The following is a 16421-nucleotide window of genomic DNA, read 5'->3' as shown; positions in this document are numbered from 1 at the left end:
AGTAGTGAACGCTGAAACTATCGGTTGTCTTAAGAAAAGATTAGATAACTTTACGCATAGAGATGACAAGTGGCAAGGGACGTGGAACTGCCCAGTGTAGGCCTTATGGTCTCTTGCAGTCTCCTCCATTCGTATGTTCTTATGTTCATCAACTCCAAGAGAGAGTTGAAAGGAGATGACCAATGCGAGAATTGAAAGTCCACTTCTTCATGTCTACTTTGTCTGTTCGTGGGTGGGTAGTTGTTGTTTACATTGTTCGTGGGTAGTTGTTGTCTACATTGTTCGTGGGTAGTTGTTGTTGTTGTCTACTTTGTTCGTGGATAGTTGTTTTTGTCTACTTTGTTCGTGGGTAGTTGTTGTTGTTTACTTCGTGGATAGTTGTTGTTGTCTACTTTATTCGTGGATAGTTGTTGTTGTTGTCTACTTTGTTCGTGGGTAGTTGTTGTTGTTGTCTACTTTGTTCGTGGATAGTTGTTGTTGTTGTCTACTTTGTTCGTGGATAGTTGTTGTCTACTTTGTTCGTGGATAGTTGTTGTTGTTGTTGTCTACTTTGTTCGAGGGTAGTTGTTGTTGTCTACTTTGTTCGTGGATAGTTGTTGTTGTCTACTTTATTCGTGGGTAGTTGTTGTTGTCAACTTTGTTCGTGGGTAGTTGTTGTTGTCTACTTTGTTCATGGATAGTTGTTGTTGTTGTCTACTTTGTTCGTGGATAGTTGTTGTTGTTGTCTACCCACAACGGGTCTTCAACATCCGCATTCATTCATGAAATCCACCATGTATTATTCATCCGTGCACGCGTGCTTACACATTTTCATAAATGTGCACCGACACTGTTTAATGCATAGATTACTTCCGCCTGGATGATTCCCCTTCCTCTTTCCCCCTTCCCCTTTCCTCCCTCCCCCTCCCCCTCCCCTCTCCCCTCTCCCCTCCTTCCTTTGCCCTCTTCCCATTTCCCCCATTTCTTTCTTTCCCCTCTCTGATTTTCCCCCTTCCATTTTCTCCTTTCCCTCACCTCTCTTCCCTTCCCCCTCGAATCTTCATTACCTTCCTCTCCCCCTCACCCCTCCACCACTTCTTCCTTTCTCTCCTCCCTCTCCCCCCCAAAAAAAAACTCTTCCCCCCACCTCCCTCTCCCTCTTCCCCACCTCCCGTCTTGCCTTCTTCCCTTTTTCTTTCTCCTCCTGTCCCCTTCTTCCATTTTCCTCTCTTTCTTCCCATTCCCATTTTCCTGTTGCCCTTGATCATGGGATGGTCTCTCTCTCTCTCTCTCTCCTCTGTCTCTCTCTCTCTCTCTCTCTCTCTCTCTCTCTCTCTCTCTCTCTCTCTCTCTCTCTCTCTCTCTCTCTCTCTCTCTCTCTCTCTCTCTCTCTATCTCTATCTCTCTATCTCTCTTTCTTTCTCGCGGCGTTCCCCAGCTACAAGGGACCACCCCAGGGCGGCCACTCTCAGACAGATGAACCTTGGTTGGAACTGCAACTGCTTCATTTTGTTCTATTGCCTGCCCGCCTATGCGCACATTTAAGTCATTGTATCTGCCTAAATGTAGCATACAACAGAGGAGCATCTCTCTCACTATCTCCTGTGTCCTACCCATCTCCAAATTCGTGTATGTTTCCAAACTGGTCTATAATCTCCTTGTTTTCCAGTTATCATACAATTCATGTATTGTTCCACCTTGGATCACGTGCTAGGTTTGTGATTGACGGCTTGTATCCTGCTGAATGAGAATTCAGAACTCAAGTCCGATATCTGGGTAACACTTTGATCTTTTACATACTATATCACAAATCCATCTCGATGGCGCAGTGGTACCGTTCCCAACCGGTAACCCCCCTAGAGCTGAAATAATTCCAGCATCGCTGTACTGCGAGCCGGCACTCCAACTTTCATGGGGAAGGAATTGTGTGTGTGTGTGTGTGTGTGTGTGTACACGTGCGCACATGCACGTGTAAGGTCACAGCATTACTCACAGAACGGGCATATCCGAGTTCTAAGCTCTCATCCGGGAGGGTAATAGCTATCGATCACGAGTCCAACACATGATCCAAGATAATTTTGAATCTTCCCTCTAGGTGGCAGTAACGGCTTACAATGTTGTGATTTTTTTAACGTCCCACGTGATAGCCCGTGACGCTAACCACTACACTAACAAATCGTGTGTGTGTGTGCGTGTGCATTTACCTAGTTGTATCTTATGGAAAGGGAAGTTATGCCCGTGGTGTCCCGTCTCTATATCTCACAGTATCTAAATTGTTCTTAAATTCGTGTATAGTTTTTGCACATACTATCATTTCGTCCAGTTTGTTCCATACATCCATCACTCTATGGGGAAAACTGTGCGCGTGTGTGTGTGTGTGTGTGTGATTCACTTTCACCTTGGTCTTTGGAACACGTGTTGGACTCGTGACCGACAGCTATTTCCCTCCCGGAAGAGAGCTCAGAGCTCGTATGACCGATCTATGGGTAATGCTGTGACTTTACACTTACACGCACCCAACTCCCCGCCCACGAGAGTTGGAATAACGACTCGAAGCGCAGCGATACTGAAATTATTTCAGCCCTGGACAGGATTCGAACCCGGACCGCCGTAGTGACAGTCAGGGACTCTACCAACCGCGCCACCGAGTCGTGTGTGTGTGTGTGTGTGTGTGTGTGTGTGTGTGTGTGTGTGTGTGTGTGTGTATACACAAGGTGACCATTTACAGTCCCTTACCTGAACGCTCACCAGAGGTCGTCGAGTTGCTGTCGATGAGCTGTCACCTTGGCCCTTTATACACAGACTGCCTGGGCAGTTGTCCGTTGCAAGAAGACGTGGGGGATAATGGGTTATCACACTGGGCTATTTTTCCTCCGACCTCCGATTCATCGACGGTACCGCCCACCTCCAACACATTTTCCGCCGTCAAATCACTATCGCCAACTGTTTTGTTTTCTCAATAGAAATACACAGAATGTCGATTGATATTATGCTGGAGGAAAATTATTTTCCTTCAGCATTATCAGATTCATTCCCGATAGCTGCGGACTGGAAATCTGCTCCAACAGTCGAAGGAAAAATGGCCCAGTGTAATAACCCATTATTTTCTCCCCGTCTTACTGCAACGGACAACTGCCGCCGGGCAATTCTAGTCACCTTTGCGGTTTTCTTTTATTTTCAGGTTCTCCTTTTCAGTTGTGTGGTCATCTTTTCCTCCTGCCTAAACCGGGGATGATTTCATTCACCTTGGTAGATACCCTAAAAGAAAAAAAAATCCAAACATTTTGTCGAATCCTGTACTTACCCTGTATAGGATGAAGCGAGATGATGATTAAGTCGAGACAGTCGCTTAATTCCGCACGACGTTGAGGTTTGTCTTTGCCGATTAATATCTGCAGGCGTAACCTTGACTAGAATCCTCAAACAGATCAAATTCTGTTCTGTAACAACCCGGTCTCGGGTGAGGACTCCTCCCGGCTGAGTGAAATAGCCCGTAGACAGCTTGAGGGAGCCATTTTGAGCGGTACCGTGGGTTTCCCTCGGATGGACAAAGTCACAGGCACCCATGGAGAAGAAGGGGTAGTAGAGGTGTTCCTACTACATGATGCATGATGTATTCCATGAGAAATGGATCAGATTAAATCAGATTCTCTTTGGACTTGTATTTGCTTTGCCCGTCCGCCATGACATACATAATATACGATGAATACATTAATGTTCTGTACAAAGTATGCAAATAATGTTATGTACAAATAGATTCCACAATACGATGGCCATCCTTGAATGTGGTACAATATTTACAATATACTGTATTGATTATAATAGATGTATACAATGATTTGATGAAGATTAACAAATTTATTTACAATAAAGGTACATGTCGTCGTCGTCGTCGTCGTCATCGTAAAGTCGAACAATCGTAAGTCGCGGCCATCGTAAGTCGACGTTTACCTGTATGTGCAATATAGGGACACTACAGCAGTGGCGGCGTGTAGCCGCAAAGGTATTTAGTAAGTCGCGAACAAGCACAGCAACGAAGGATATATGGGGATGGATGTCCAGCGGTCTGATCGCCCACCGGCACTCATACTCTCTTTCTCTCTTTCCAGGTGGTCAAGTACTGCGAGCATGTCCATGGCAAGTGGCACTTCAGTGAGGTCCGGGCCATCTTCTCCCGGCGGTACCTCCTCCAGAATACTGCCCTCGAGATTTTCCTCGCCTCCAGAAGTAAGTTGTGTCTTGGTCGTCCTCGACCCCAGTAAGCTCACTCTCTGAATGTGTACGTGGTGACTGATTTGATGACGAAACATACCACTTGAAACCCACTATCGGAGAAATAATATCAGAAGTAGAGGAGATATGTATATTTCGACCACTATCTGTAGTCCTCTTCAGATGAAGAGGACTACAGATAGTAGTCGAAATATACGGACTTCCTCTACTTCTGATATTATTTCTTCGATAGTGGGTTTAAAGTGTACATTTACAAATGTGTTATGACATTACAACTTCCCAAACATCACCACGTTGTACTGCTGGCGATGTTGTTAGCATCGCGCGCGTGAGTCCCTACTCAAGAGGAGCATGACCCCGCTGACCCAAGGCCCTATTCGGCTGGGGTCAGATGTCCCGAGGGGGCGTGTCGTAGGACTTTTAGCCCTATATGCCATTGGTCAACACACTATATACAGAAAATGAAGTAAGCCAACCATAAATACTAAGGACGACTTAGTCCACAAGCAGAGAGGAGTCAGAGTTTGAGGCTGAGCCCAGTGGCCAAGTTGTACCTATCACTCTGGCAGTCCTCCACACTGTATACTAAAACTACTCAAATTCATAAATTAGAAATCAAAGCAAAAGCACAAATGAAAATAATATAAAAGAAGAGGTAGTCTCATTCAACACCACTGTCTTCGATGAACTAGAAAGGCTATTTTATACACACAACATGATCGTCACTCTCCTTCTGGCCAGCTACCAAATCGCCAACCCAAGGCGTACAAAGGGGATCTGCGCAAGCAGTGACTTTTTCCCATCCCCATGCACGTACGCGCGCGCGCGCACACACACACACACACACACACACACACACACACACACACACACACACACACACACACACACACACACACATAATTTTTTGTGATTTCCTCCTGTATCTTCTTTTCTATCCTCTCTTCTTTTCTCCCCCCTTCTCTTTCCCCTTCTGTTTCTCCATTTCTCTCCCACCTTTTGTCTCTTCTCTCTCTCTATATATATATATGTATATGTATATATATATATGAGAGTGTGGATGGAGGAAGAAAAAGCGAAGATGGGTTGGAACTCCTTTATTGCTTATATACGTTTTCACCGACTCCGTCTCCTTCAGTAAGCTGCCTACAAATAGCTTGAACCTTACACTTACAGTATACACTCGAAGTTGGAAACTCGGACAGGTCATCCCGCTGGCTCTCTGGTGATTTCAAAGGATTACAAAGGAGTTTGACGACAGGAGACCTTTTGGTCCATAACTAGGTCGGATGCGGAAAAATTATATTGATGAATAAATAAAAGAAAAATAGATAAAAAAATATAATAATATAAATAATAATAAATAGAATAAATAAATGCATAGGTATAGTTGAATAATAAACAAGCAGGTAAATAGTAGATAATAATAAATTGACAGATGACTAATAATAAATGAAAATCGAGCAAATAGTAATAAACAAACAAACAAAACCTTTTCCTACCAGGCGCGTGCTTCCCAATTGTATTTATTATCAATTTGCTTGCTAGCTTCGATAAAGATAGGAAACCTCCCCTATCATTGGGATTTTCGAACGTGTTAATATAGGAAGCTTCAACAGTATTTCTCATGCCTCTCTTTAATCCCGTATGCCGAGAAAAACGACGGTAAATCAAAATCGAGCCATTTGTCGCATCGTGAGGAAGGATCGCTTTGCGACAGCTTCAGCAAATTTCCGTGAGATCAGTGAGACTATAGGAGATGTGTCTAGGCAAAGTGTGTCACGTCGTCTTAAGAAAGAAGATTTGCACGCTCGCACACCTTCGGTCAAAGGTGCAAAGAACAGAAAATACCGTCTAAGATTCGCAACGGAGCACGTTCTAAGGACCAGTGGACCTTAGCTCACTTTAGTGACATATCAAAGTTTAATTTGTTTGGCTCGGATGGCAAAAGATTTGTTCGTCGCAAGGCAGGTGAAAAGGTATAAAAAAATTACATCAAGAGCAGTGTAACATTCGGTGGCGGGAGCGTCATGGTTTGGGGCATAATTTCAGCAGAGGGCACTGGTTCACTTATTCGCTTGCAGGGCTAAGTGAATGCTCAGGTGTAACAAGGAATCACTGCGTCAACATGTCGCGTCTTATCTACGCGCTGCTGCTTCTCAACCTGCAGTATTTATGTAGGATAATGCTCTCTGCCACACAGCAAAGATGGTGAAGTCATTCTTATCTGACCAAGAAATCGAGATTCTAGACTGGCCTGCGCAGACCCCGGACCTGAATCCTATCAAAAATGCCACACGGCAAAGCTGGTGAAGTCATTCTGTTCTGACCAAGAAATCGAGGTTTTTGACTGGCCTGCGCAGACCCCAGACCTGAATCCTATCGAAAATGCCACACAGCAAAGCTGGTGAAGTCATTCTTATCTGACCAAAAATCGAGGTTCTAGACTGGCTTGCTCAGACCCCGGACCTGAATCCTATCGAAAATGCCACACAGCAAAGCTGGTGAAGTTACTCATATCTGACCGATAAATCGAGGTTCTAGAATGGCCTGCACAGACCCCGGACCTGAATCCTATCGAAAATGCCACACAGCAAAGCTGGTGAAGTCATTCTGACCAAGAAATCGAAGTTCTAGACTGGCCTGCGCAGACCCCAGGCCTGAATCCTGTCGAAAATGCCACACGGCAAAGTTGGTGAAGTCATTCTTATCTGACCAAGAAATCGAAGTTCTAGACTGGCCTGCGCAGACCCCGGACCTGAATCCTATCGAAAATGTCTGGAAGATACTTTGTAGAAGAGCAAAAAGCGAGAAACCCTAAAACGGTAGAGTGACTTTGGGATGTTCTTCAAGTTGAATGGCACCAGATATCTGTTGGAAAGTGCCACAAGTTAGTTCATTCCTGTGTCAAAACATGTCAAGCTGTTTTTAATAAACAAGGTCTTCACACTAAATAATGAAATCTGGTCTTAACTCTCAAGGACGATATTAGTACTTTAATACGAAATTCAAAGTGTCCGGAACATTTTGGACAATAATATATATATAATATATATATATATACACAATGTGTATATCTCTCGCTCTCTCCCTCCCTCTCCCTCTCCCTGTGTGTGTGCGTGTGTTCGTGCGCGCGCCCGTATTTATGTCTCCCCCCCTCTCTCTCTCTCTCTCTATCTATCTATCTATCTATCTATCTGTCTTTCGCTCTCTCCCCTTCCTCCCTCCCTCCCTCCCTCTCCCCTCTCACATTGTTTGCGCGCACGCGCGCGCTCGCTGGCGCTTGACTGCGTCAACAGTGTTGTCTGTGGGTGTTGGTATGCGAGGTTATATTGTGTGATTCACCATGGTCTTGGATCACGTGTTGGACTCGTGATCGACAGCTATTTCCCTCCCGGAAGAGAGCTCAGAGCTCATGTATGACCAATCTATGGTTAATGCCGTGACCTTACACACACACACACACACACACACACACACACACACACACACACACACACACACACACACACACACACACACACACACACACACACACACACACACACACACACACACACACACACACACACACACACAACTCCCCGCCCACGTGTGTTCGTGTGTGTTTGCGTATGTTTATGTGCATATATGCGTGCGTGTTTACCTAATTGTAGTATACAGGAAAAGAGCTTCTCTCGTGAGGTCCCGTCTTTGTCTCCATTGGTCCGACCTCGCTTCAGGTTCGTCCGTTTTTTGACAACTCATCCAGGCTATTACACTGATTAGTGCAACTGTACCTGAACTGTATTATTTGGCATTCTTCAACCTGCTTGTATGTGTGTGTATTTACCTAGTTGTATTATACGGGAAGGGAGCTATGCTCGTAGGGACCCGTCTTTGTATCTCTCAGCATCAAGTTTTTCTTAAAATCTTAAATAGTGTTTGCACACACTGTTTCTTTGTCCAATTTGTTCCAAGTATCTACCACTCTGTGTGATAGATACTTGTGTGTTTGTGTGTGTGTGTGTGTATGTGTGTGTTTGTGTTTGTGTGTGTGATTTTTTTTAATGTGAGATAAAGAGAACGAGAGGTTCTTTACCTCGATTCGATCCGTCCACGTAATGTAAGAGTCCGCAGACTCCCCGAGAAGAGATCCAAGAGCTTAGAGAGAGAGGGAGAGAGAGAGAGAGACAGAGAGAGGGAGAGAGAGAGGTGCCTTTTGCCTGCACGAGATGGCGGATTTACTTAAAGGGGAACACCTACAACGCCCTTTTTTCCGCGTTCACCTTCTCTTTGTTAACCCTGGGAGACCATTTTCTCATGGTTTCAGCCTAGATTAGGTGCTAGTTGAGTAAATATCCACATGCACAGTGTATATATACATATATACATTTATACATATATACATACATATATATATATATATAATCTATATATATATATATATATATATATATATATATATATATATATATATATATATATATATATATATAGACAATATTTTTGACAGTCGCATCGGGGATCAAACCGAGGCCTAGATTGATGCCAAACCATTTGTATGATTCTCGCTGTTACTAGCGATTCACTTCAGGTGTGTGTGTATGTATATATATATATATATATATATATATTATATATATATGTATATATATATGTATATATATATATATATTTATATATATATATACTGCATATACACACATTGTGCGCAGGCGTGTGTACCTAATTGCATTTATCAAATTGTATTTAACAGGAGATGAACTGTGCTCATGGAATCCAGCCTCTTTTATCACAATCTGCCATACCTCGTTTTAATTTCGTGTGTGCTCGTAGCTCGGGTTGTACCGTGTTCCAGGTCATTCCAAGTTCAGGAGGTGACGTGACGCATCTGCATGTACGGAAAGCGCTGTGTGTCTGATACTGGGGAATAGGTTTTCATACAGATACGTGGTCTCTGGACGCCCTACCGACCCAAACCCATGAGGAGACCGCAAGAGACCATAAGGCCTACACTAGGCAGTCTCATGGTCCTTACTGCCTGGCATCCCATCCATAAAGTTATCAAATCTTATTTTACAACAGACAATTGTTTCATTGATCACTACATGGTTACCAATTCTATTCCATTCGTTAACAACTTTGTTGGTAAACCAGCTCTCGACTATTTCCATCTGAAACCTAAACTTATCCAATTCAGATCCATCACTGCGAGTCCTGCCCTGTTGTCCTAATATGATGACCCTGCCCGCATCACCTTTGTTAAAGCCCTTGCCCCATTTCAGTACTTTTATTAGATCACCCTACCTTCTTTGTCCCAGTGACCTAACCACCGCCGTCCTGTCACCTCTTTTTCTTCCTTTAGTATTCCAAGTCCAGTGCTTGCTTCTAGCCTCTTCTGGTACGTTTTATCTGCAAGGCTAAGAACCAGTTTGGTCATTAACCTTTGATTTTGATCTTGTTTTTACCCCTTTTGTGTAGAGACCACACGACCGCTGCATGTTTGAATCAGAAGCGGATTAAGGATTCCAAGGTCCCGGTCTGAAACTGAAAACTGAAACTGCCAAAATGCTCTTCCCCTTCATTTCTTTTTAATTCATCTTTTTACAATTTCCTCACTCATTTTGCTCTCATACTGCTCAAGGACACCGGTTTGTAGTTCAGTGGGTCCTCATCTCTCTGTGAATTGGTGCCACGTTAGTTCTCTCCCGGTCCTGTGGCACTAACGCTTCTTCTGAATGTACAACTAGGTTATGAATCTTGTTCGTCAATTGGCTTCTGCGTTCCATGCGGTAGCCTAGATACCGTGTCGAACTCGTGAGCAGGTGGTCGTCAGTTCGATCCCCGGGACCTGCTACAGACTATGTGGCGTTGGTTCCCAATAGCCCTGGCCAGGAGAGGAGGTAACCCAAGCATCAGCCTTAAAAAAAAAAAAAAAAAAAAAAAAAACTTGCTGTAGGTGACAGGGCTTGACCTCTCTGGGGTTTCTCACTTCCCACTGCGTTGAAGTGGGATATTGGTTATGGCAAGTACTTTAAGCATCCAGTCTGAGATCCCATCTAGCCAGCTTCTACATTTGTGATTTCCAACTCAACGACACTGCTACAGTCCTGTATAAAGTCATTTCCTTGGTGTGTGTTTATGTGCCTGTGTGTGTGTGTGTGTGTGTGTGTGTGCGTGCGTGCGCGCGCGCGCGTCTGGAACAGTTTATATGCGTTTATTCATATGCACGACCTTGTATACAGCTTTACATGTGTCCTCCATATAACCTCCTTGTTTTATGAGAAGGTTAGATAACTTTATGCATGGGAATGATAGGTGGTGATGGAAATGGAACTCTATAGTGTAGGCCTTATGGTCTCATGCAGTCTCCTCCATTCTCATGTTCGTATGTTCTCTCCCTGGGCTATCCACCCGCATCACCCCCACGTCTCCACCTCCTCCACATGTGATCAAGTGAAAGTTGGAGATCTTAGGTCGGACCGGTCTTGGGACTTCAGGGCCACGTCGTGCTGGACATCCGAAGAGGATTCGCTGGAACGTCCGAATTCCAGGACTGCCCCGCATGGGCGCCTTTATTCGCATATTTTAATCCCTGTGGTTTTATTCTTTTATTTTTGTATTTATCCTTTGGGGTAGGGTTTCAGTCAGGATTTTGCGGTGGTAGGGAGTATATTAGTGGCAGTGACGTTGCACTTAAGTGTCTAGTGCATGTTTAGAGTAGCTAATTGAAGGATCCTTGAACGTATTTCGCGGGTACTCTCTGTGTAAAGAACATGGGTATGGTACTTAAATGTGGGAAATTGTGAAAAGGAAGCAACATGATAGAAGATCATTAAGCCTCAGTAAATCATGTGATGGTAAATAGGTGGCTGGGTCAAGGATAGCGCCCTTGGATGTCGTGAAAAGCGTACGCAGATCCCTCGCCAAGGGATCCGAGGGCTTCTGGGTGGAGGAGGAAGAGGAGGGGGAGGAGAAGAAGAAGAAAGAGGTGATGGAGAGGAGGTTTGGGGGTGAGAGAGGGACGGATCGAATGAACTAGAAAGCTCCCTTTCGTTCACTTCCCTTCCCCTCCCCCCCCTCTCTCTCTCTCTCTCAGAGACAAGATAAACGTATGATTTGACTCAGTCATTCACAATAAAAGGAGAATTGAGGCCTTTGTATGTATATAGACACATTAACATCGCTTTTTCAACCTCATTTTATCGCAGTTTAAAATTTATTTATTTATTTCTATTGTATTTGTTTGGTCCCACATTTCCATCAGACGTGTTTTCTTTGATTCCATAACCTGTTTTCCCCACCCCCATTTTGTTAATCAGCACGTTACCATACCAATTTCCATTTCCTTCAAGTTCCACGATGTCCCTGTTTTCTGTAAGGTTGAAAATTTGTACATACCCAAGCTTAGTTACTTTTGGTCCTGAAGTACTCGTAAGTTCCCAGATTCCGTATTCTTCGATCCATATAAAATTTGTTTTCTTCAGCACGTTACCATACCAATTTCCATTTCCTTCGAGTTCCACGATGTCCCTGTTTTCTGTAAGGTTGAAAATTTGTATATACCCAAGGTTAGTTACTTTTAGTCCTGAAGTACTCGTAAGTTCCCAGATTCCGTATTCTTCGGTCCATATAAACTTTGTTTTCTTTTGCAGCTTCGGTGTTCTTCGCGCTGCCGGATCAGACGACCGTGAAGCGGGTGGTGAAGGCTCTACCGCGAGTGGGGGTGGGCATCAAGTATGGGATCCCGCAGACGCGCAGGGCATCGATGATGTCGCCGAGACAACTCTTCAGGGCCTCGAACATGACGCAGAAGTGGCAGAGGCGGGAGATTTCAAACTTTGAATATCTCATGTTTCTCAACACGATAGCTGGTAAGGAAGGAGTTTCTTTTTCGGTTTTGGACGGGAGAACCCGCCCGATGGAGTTTTTTTTCGGTTTTGGGCGGGAGAACCCGCCCGATGGAGTTTTTTTTTCGGTTTTGGACGGGAGAACCCGCTTGATGGGTTTTTTTCGGTTTTGGACGGGAGAACCCGCCCGATGGAGTTTTTTTTCGGTTTTGGACGGGAAAACCCGCCCGATGGAGTTTTTTTCGGTTTTGGACGGGAGAACCCGCCCGATGAATTTTTTTTCGGTTTTGGACGGGAGAACCCGCCCGATGGAGTTTTTTCGGTTTTGGACGGGAGAACCCGCCTGAGGGAGTTTTTTTCGGTTTTGGACGGGAGAACCCGCCCGATGGAGTTTTTTTTTCGGTTTTGGACGGGAGAACCCGCCCGATGGAGTTTTTTTTTCGGTTTTGGACGGGAGAACCCGCCTGATGGAGTTTTTTTTCGGTTTTGGACGGGAGAACCCGCCTGATGGAATTTTTTTTCGGTTTTGGACGGGAGAACCCGCCCGATGGAGTTTTTTTTTTCGGTTTTGGACGGGAGAACCCGCCCGATGGAGTTTTTTCGGTTTTGGACGGGAGAACCCGCCTGAGGGAGTTTTTTCGGTTTTGGACGGGCGAACCCGCCTGATGAATGTAATTAACCTCATTATTAATCCCATTATCCCATCATGCCTTACATTTTTGAAACCAGAAAATGTTATTAGTTTGGAAAGGGAAGTTTCTGTGATAGTATTAAAACTTCCATATTTACTGTAAAAGTTGCAGCCTATGAAAACTAAATTATTGAATCCACTGATGGTATTAAAACTCGTTTTCATACCTAGGACATACAGAATGATATATGAAGTTTTTTTAATGGGTGTTAATTGGTTAATAGCAGACCTGAAGAAACCGAACACATTATTTGACACTGTTCAACACACCCGGTTCAGACAATGTATAATTTTCCCAGTAACCGTGGCCGGATTCATGGGGGCCGCAGATCTTCAAGAGACATATTTGAGGCATTGGATTGATCAGTAGTTTTGTAAAACTAATGGTCTTCATGCTTGTGTTCTCAATGCAGTGCTAGGTGTTTTTTTCCAATTGGGAAAGGGGTCGGCTTTTGACCCTGTATGGTTTTGATCAAACAGGAACCTTAGGAAGGTATAATGCATGTATGTACATATGGATTTTTGCATAAATCAATTCTTCATTGTCTGGTGCTCCTAATGGTACAGTGGGCAATGTCATATCTAGTGTCTGAGTAGGTTAGAATTATATAAGGAATAGTGTTATGTACATTTGTGAAACAGAAAATTGAGGACTTTTTTCAGTTTCCAGAAAAGTTGGAAAAATTACTTCAGCACATTCTTTATGATGCTGGCAATATGTAACATGTGTACATTTGCATTACATATATCTTACACTAAAATTTCTAATTTCCCATTGTCCAGGGCGAACGTACAATGATTTGAACCAGTACCCAGTGTTCCCCTGGGTCCTCACCAACTACGAGAGTCCAGAGCTCGATTTGTCACAGCCGTCCAACTACAGGGACCTGTCAAAGGTATGTAGGATAAGAGTCACTCTTTAGTTGAGCTGAGCTTTGGCTTTGGTAGAAGTCCTGTTTTTTGGCACCTTTGGGACCAAAAAAGTGATGAAACTTTTGATTTTCCAAAACATTGGAATTTTTTTTAGAATGTGATTTTTTTTAAACTACAGTAATTCCTCATTTTGTGTGGGAGTTACGCTCTTATAACCCCCTGCAAGAGGCAAAGTCTGTGAATACCCTTTTAACAACTGAATCTTGTTGAAAGCGTGTCCACCATGCAACCTTTCACACTCAGTTGTATGTTTGTGGCACTACTCACAAGAGAAAAATACACATAGAAGAAAGTGTGGAAAATAGAGAAGAAAGAAACGATAAAAACAGTTATTTGTAGATTTTTCCATAATACAGAGAAGTTGAGTTATCAAGGGAAAGTCTAAGTTATTACCCCACCATATTTCAGACACAAAACCACTAAAATGGCATTGTACACCTTTTATTCCACACAAAATGAAAAAAAAGGCATTGTTCACTGGACAAAAGTATGTGACTTATCTGATACTCAAGACATTAAGCCCCCACTTAGGTGGGGTTTAGTGCACATGGATGGCGAGATGATGAAAAAAAATCATAGAAACCCCGTATATCTTAGTTGACAATCCGAGATATTGAACCCTTATCCGAGGGCATGAAAATGTATGACTTAAACAATATCTGAGATATATTCGACTCTGACCTGGGTGAGGTTTAGTGACACCCATCTAACCCAGGTGTCTTGCCTGCTCCTGTTCTCATTATTTTAATAACCGGTTTCACCTTATCTTTCCTTAATTCTCCCCCATTTTCCTCACACATCACGGTCATTTTCTTAGTGCTTCCCACTGCAACCACCTTTCCCTCCCTATCCTCCTTCACATTTAGCAATTCCCTAAAATACTCTGCCCATTTTCCTCTTAATGTCACCTCTTCCATTATCACTCTCCACCTTTTACCTTTTCTTCTTTACTTGAAAAATTGCATATATATATATATATATATATATATATATATATATATATATATATATATATATATATATATATATACAGTATATATATATATATATATATATACACACACACCAAGGCTTTTTCCCCCTTACAAGGGAGGTAGCCAAAAAGAAAAAGGCATAAAATCATTCCCACCCATTCCATCCCTAAATACACTCCACTCCCCTCCACCCTCCCTCTTATCTTAGCACCTCCTGGATGACGGGTCATCCCTGCACCTTGTCCACTGCCCTGGGTCAGAGGCAGCGTTGCAAGGCACAGCACATCCACAGCAAGGCCGCTTCATTAAATTGGCAACCCTCCCTCTCCATCCCCCCATGCATAAAAGGAGAAGACGGGGAGAAATCCCCTTGGGCTGTGTCAAATTTTGCTCACACATACTACCTCACCCCCCATCCCCCCACCCATTCCACCTCATGCATCACAACATCATCCATATACAACCATTCTCCATTCACCCCTGTCTTCTGTCCTCTCCTGTCCTTCCTCAACAAACACTCCCCTCTTCCCCAAAGCCCCCTTCACCCCATCCATCCATCTCATCCTAGGACGTCCCCTCATGTTCCATTATGCTACATTTTTTGATGTTGAAGGTCATCTCACTTTTCCTACTCCATTCCCATATTTTGTCTAGGTCTTCTTGTAGCGATATGCAATCTTCTTCTGTTCTTACTCTCTTGAGTAATTTGGCATAATCAGTGTATATATACATACATACATATACCAAGGCTTTTTCCCCCTTACAAGGGAGGTAGCCAAAAAGGAAAACGCATAAAATCATTCCCATCCATTCCATCCCTGAATACACTCCACACCCCTCCACCCTCCCTCTTATCTTAGCACCTCCTGGATGACGGGTCATCCCTGCACCTTGTCCACTGCCCTGGGTCAAAAGCAGTGTCGCAAGATACAATATTTAATGTTGCATAATGCCCCTCCTTCCACATCCCTCCACTTTATTTTACCAGCTCTAAGCCACTACCTAACACCTTATTTGCCTACCTCGCAACCCCATTCACATTTATGTTGAAGAACCATTTTGACATTGCATAACCTTGGTGCAACCCCATCTTCACCTGAAACTGCTTCCTCTCTTCATTCCCTACCATGACACTAAGTTCTTCTGGTCATGTAAAAATATGTGACCACCTTTAACAGACTACCCCCTGTCCCGTACATCTTTTGCATATCCCATAATGCCTCTCAGTCAACAGTGTCATACACCTCTTCCAAATCCACAAAAAAAACAAAATGTCCTTCTTACCATTTGGCAAAATCTTATCACATATCTGCCTTACCACAAAAATTTGATCAATGCAGTCTCTTCTTTTCCTAAACCCACTTTATTCTTCCCCAATTATAATAATAATAATAATAATGATAAATTTATTTGGCAAAGAATAAATATACTTGAAGTGCAGATAATGACAAGAACACATAGTTCGAAATAATAATTGAAAATTGCCGAGGATAACACAAAAAAGCATGTACGCTTATTTCCATTCTGTTCCCTCCCTAATCCTCTCAGCACATACCCATATGCCTTAGCAAGTACATTTAACAGACTGATCCACCTAAAAGTAGTACATTCATATTTATGCCTTTTTTCCATATATACTGGAACTATATATATACTCCTCCATGCTGCCAGAGCACTTTCTTTCTTCAGGCACACATTAAACAATTTCTTTAATCATTCCACTATAATTACTTCCCCTTTTGTCAGAAACTCATCATGACAACCATCTATCCCAGGTAC

At 43.4% G+C, this 16421-nt stretch overlaps 1 protein-coding gene across 1 annotated transcript in view; it reads left to right on the top strand.

The window, feature by feature from the left end:
* LOC143038854 (neurobeachin-like) overlaps positions 1–16421 on the top strand; it is a 153220-nt gene that overhangs the window by 112262 nt on the left and 24537 nt on the right. Inside the window, exons 2-4 of the mRNA XM_076208478.1 lie at positions 4089–4206; positions 11850–12068; positions 13519–13631. Coding sequence (XP_076064593.1) covers positions 4089–4206; positions 11850–12068; positions 13519–13631 — 450 coding nt within the window. The remainder of the gene's footprint in view (positions 1–4088; positions 4207–11849; positions 12069–13518; positions 13632–16421) is intronic.

The sequence above is a fragment of the Oratosquilla oratoria genome, chromosome 25 (genome assembly GCF_046742065.1).
Source record: "Oratosquilla oratoria isolate Oo_2021 chromosome 25, ASM4674206v1, whole genome shotgun sequence".
In the NCBI taxonomy this organism is placed as follows: domain Eukaryota; kingdom Metazoa; phylum Arthropoda; class Malacostraca; order Stomatopoda; family Squillidae; genus Oratosquilla; species Oratosquilla oratoria.
Note: the sequence above shows the minus strand (reverse complement) of the source record. Positions and strands in the feature narration are given on the sequence as shown.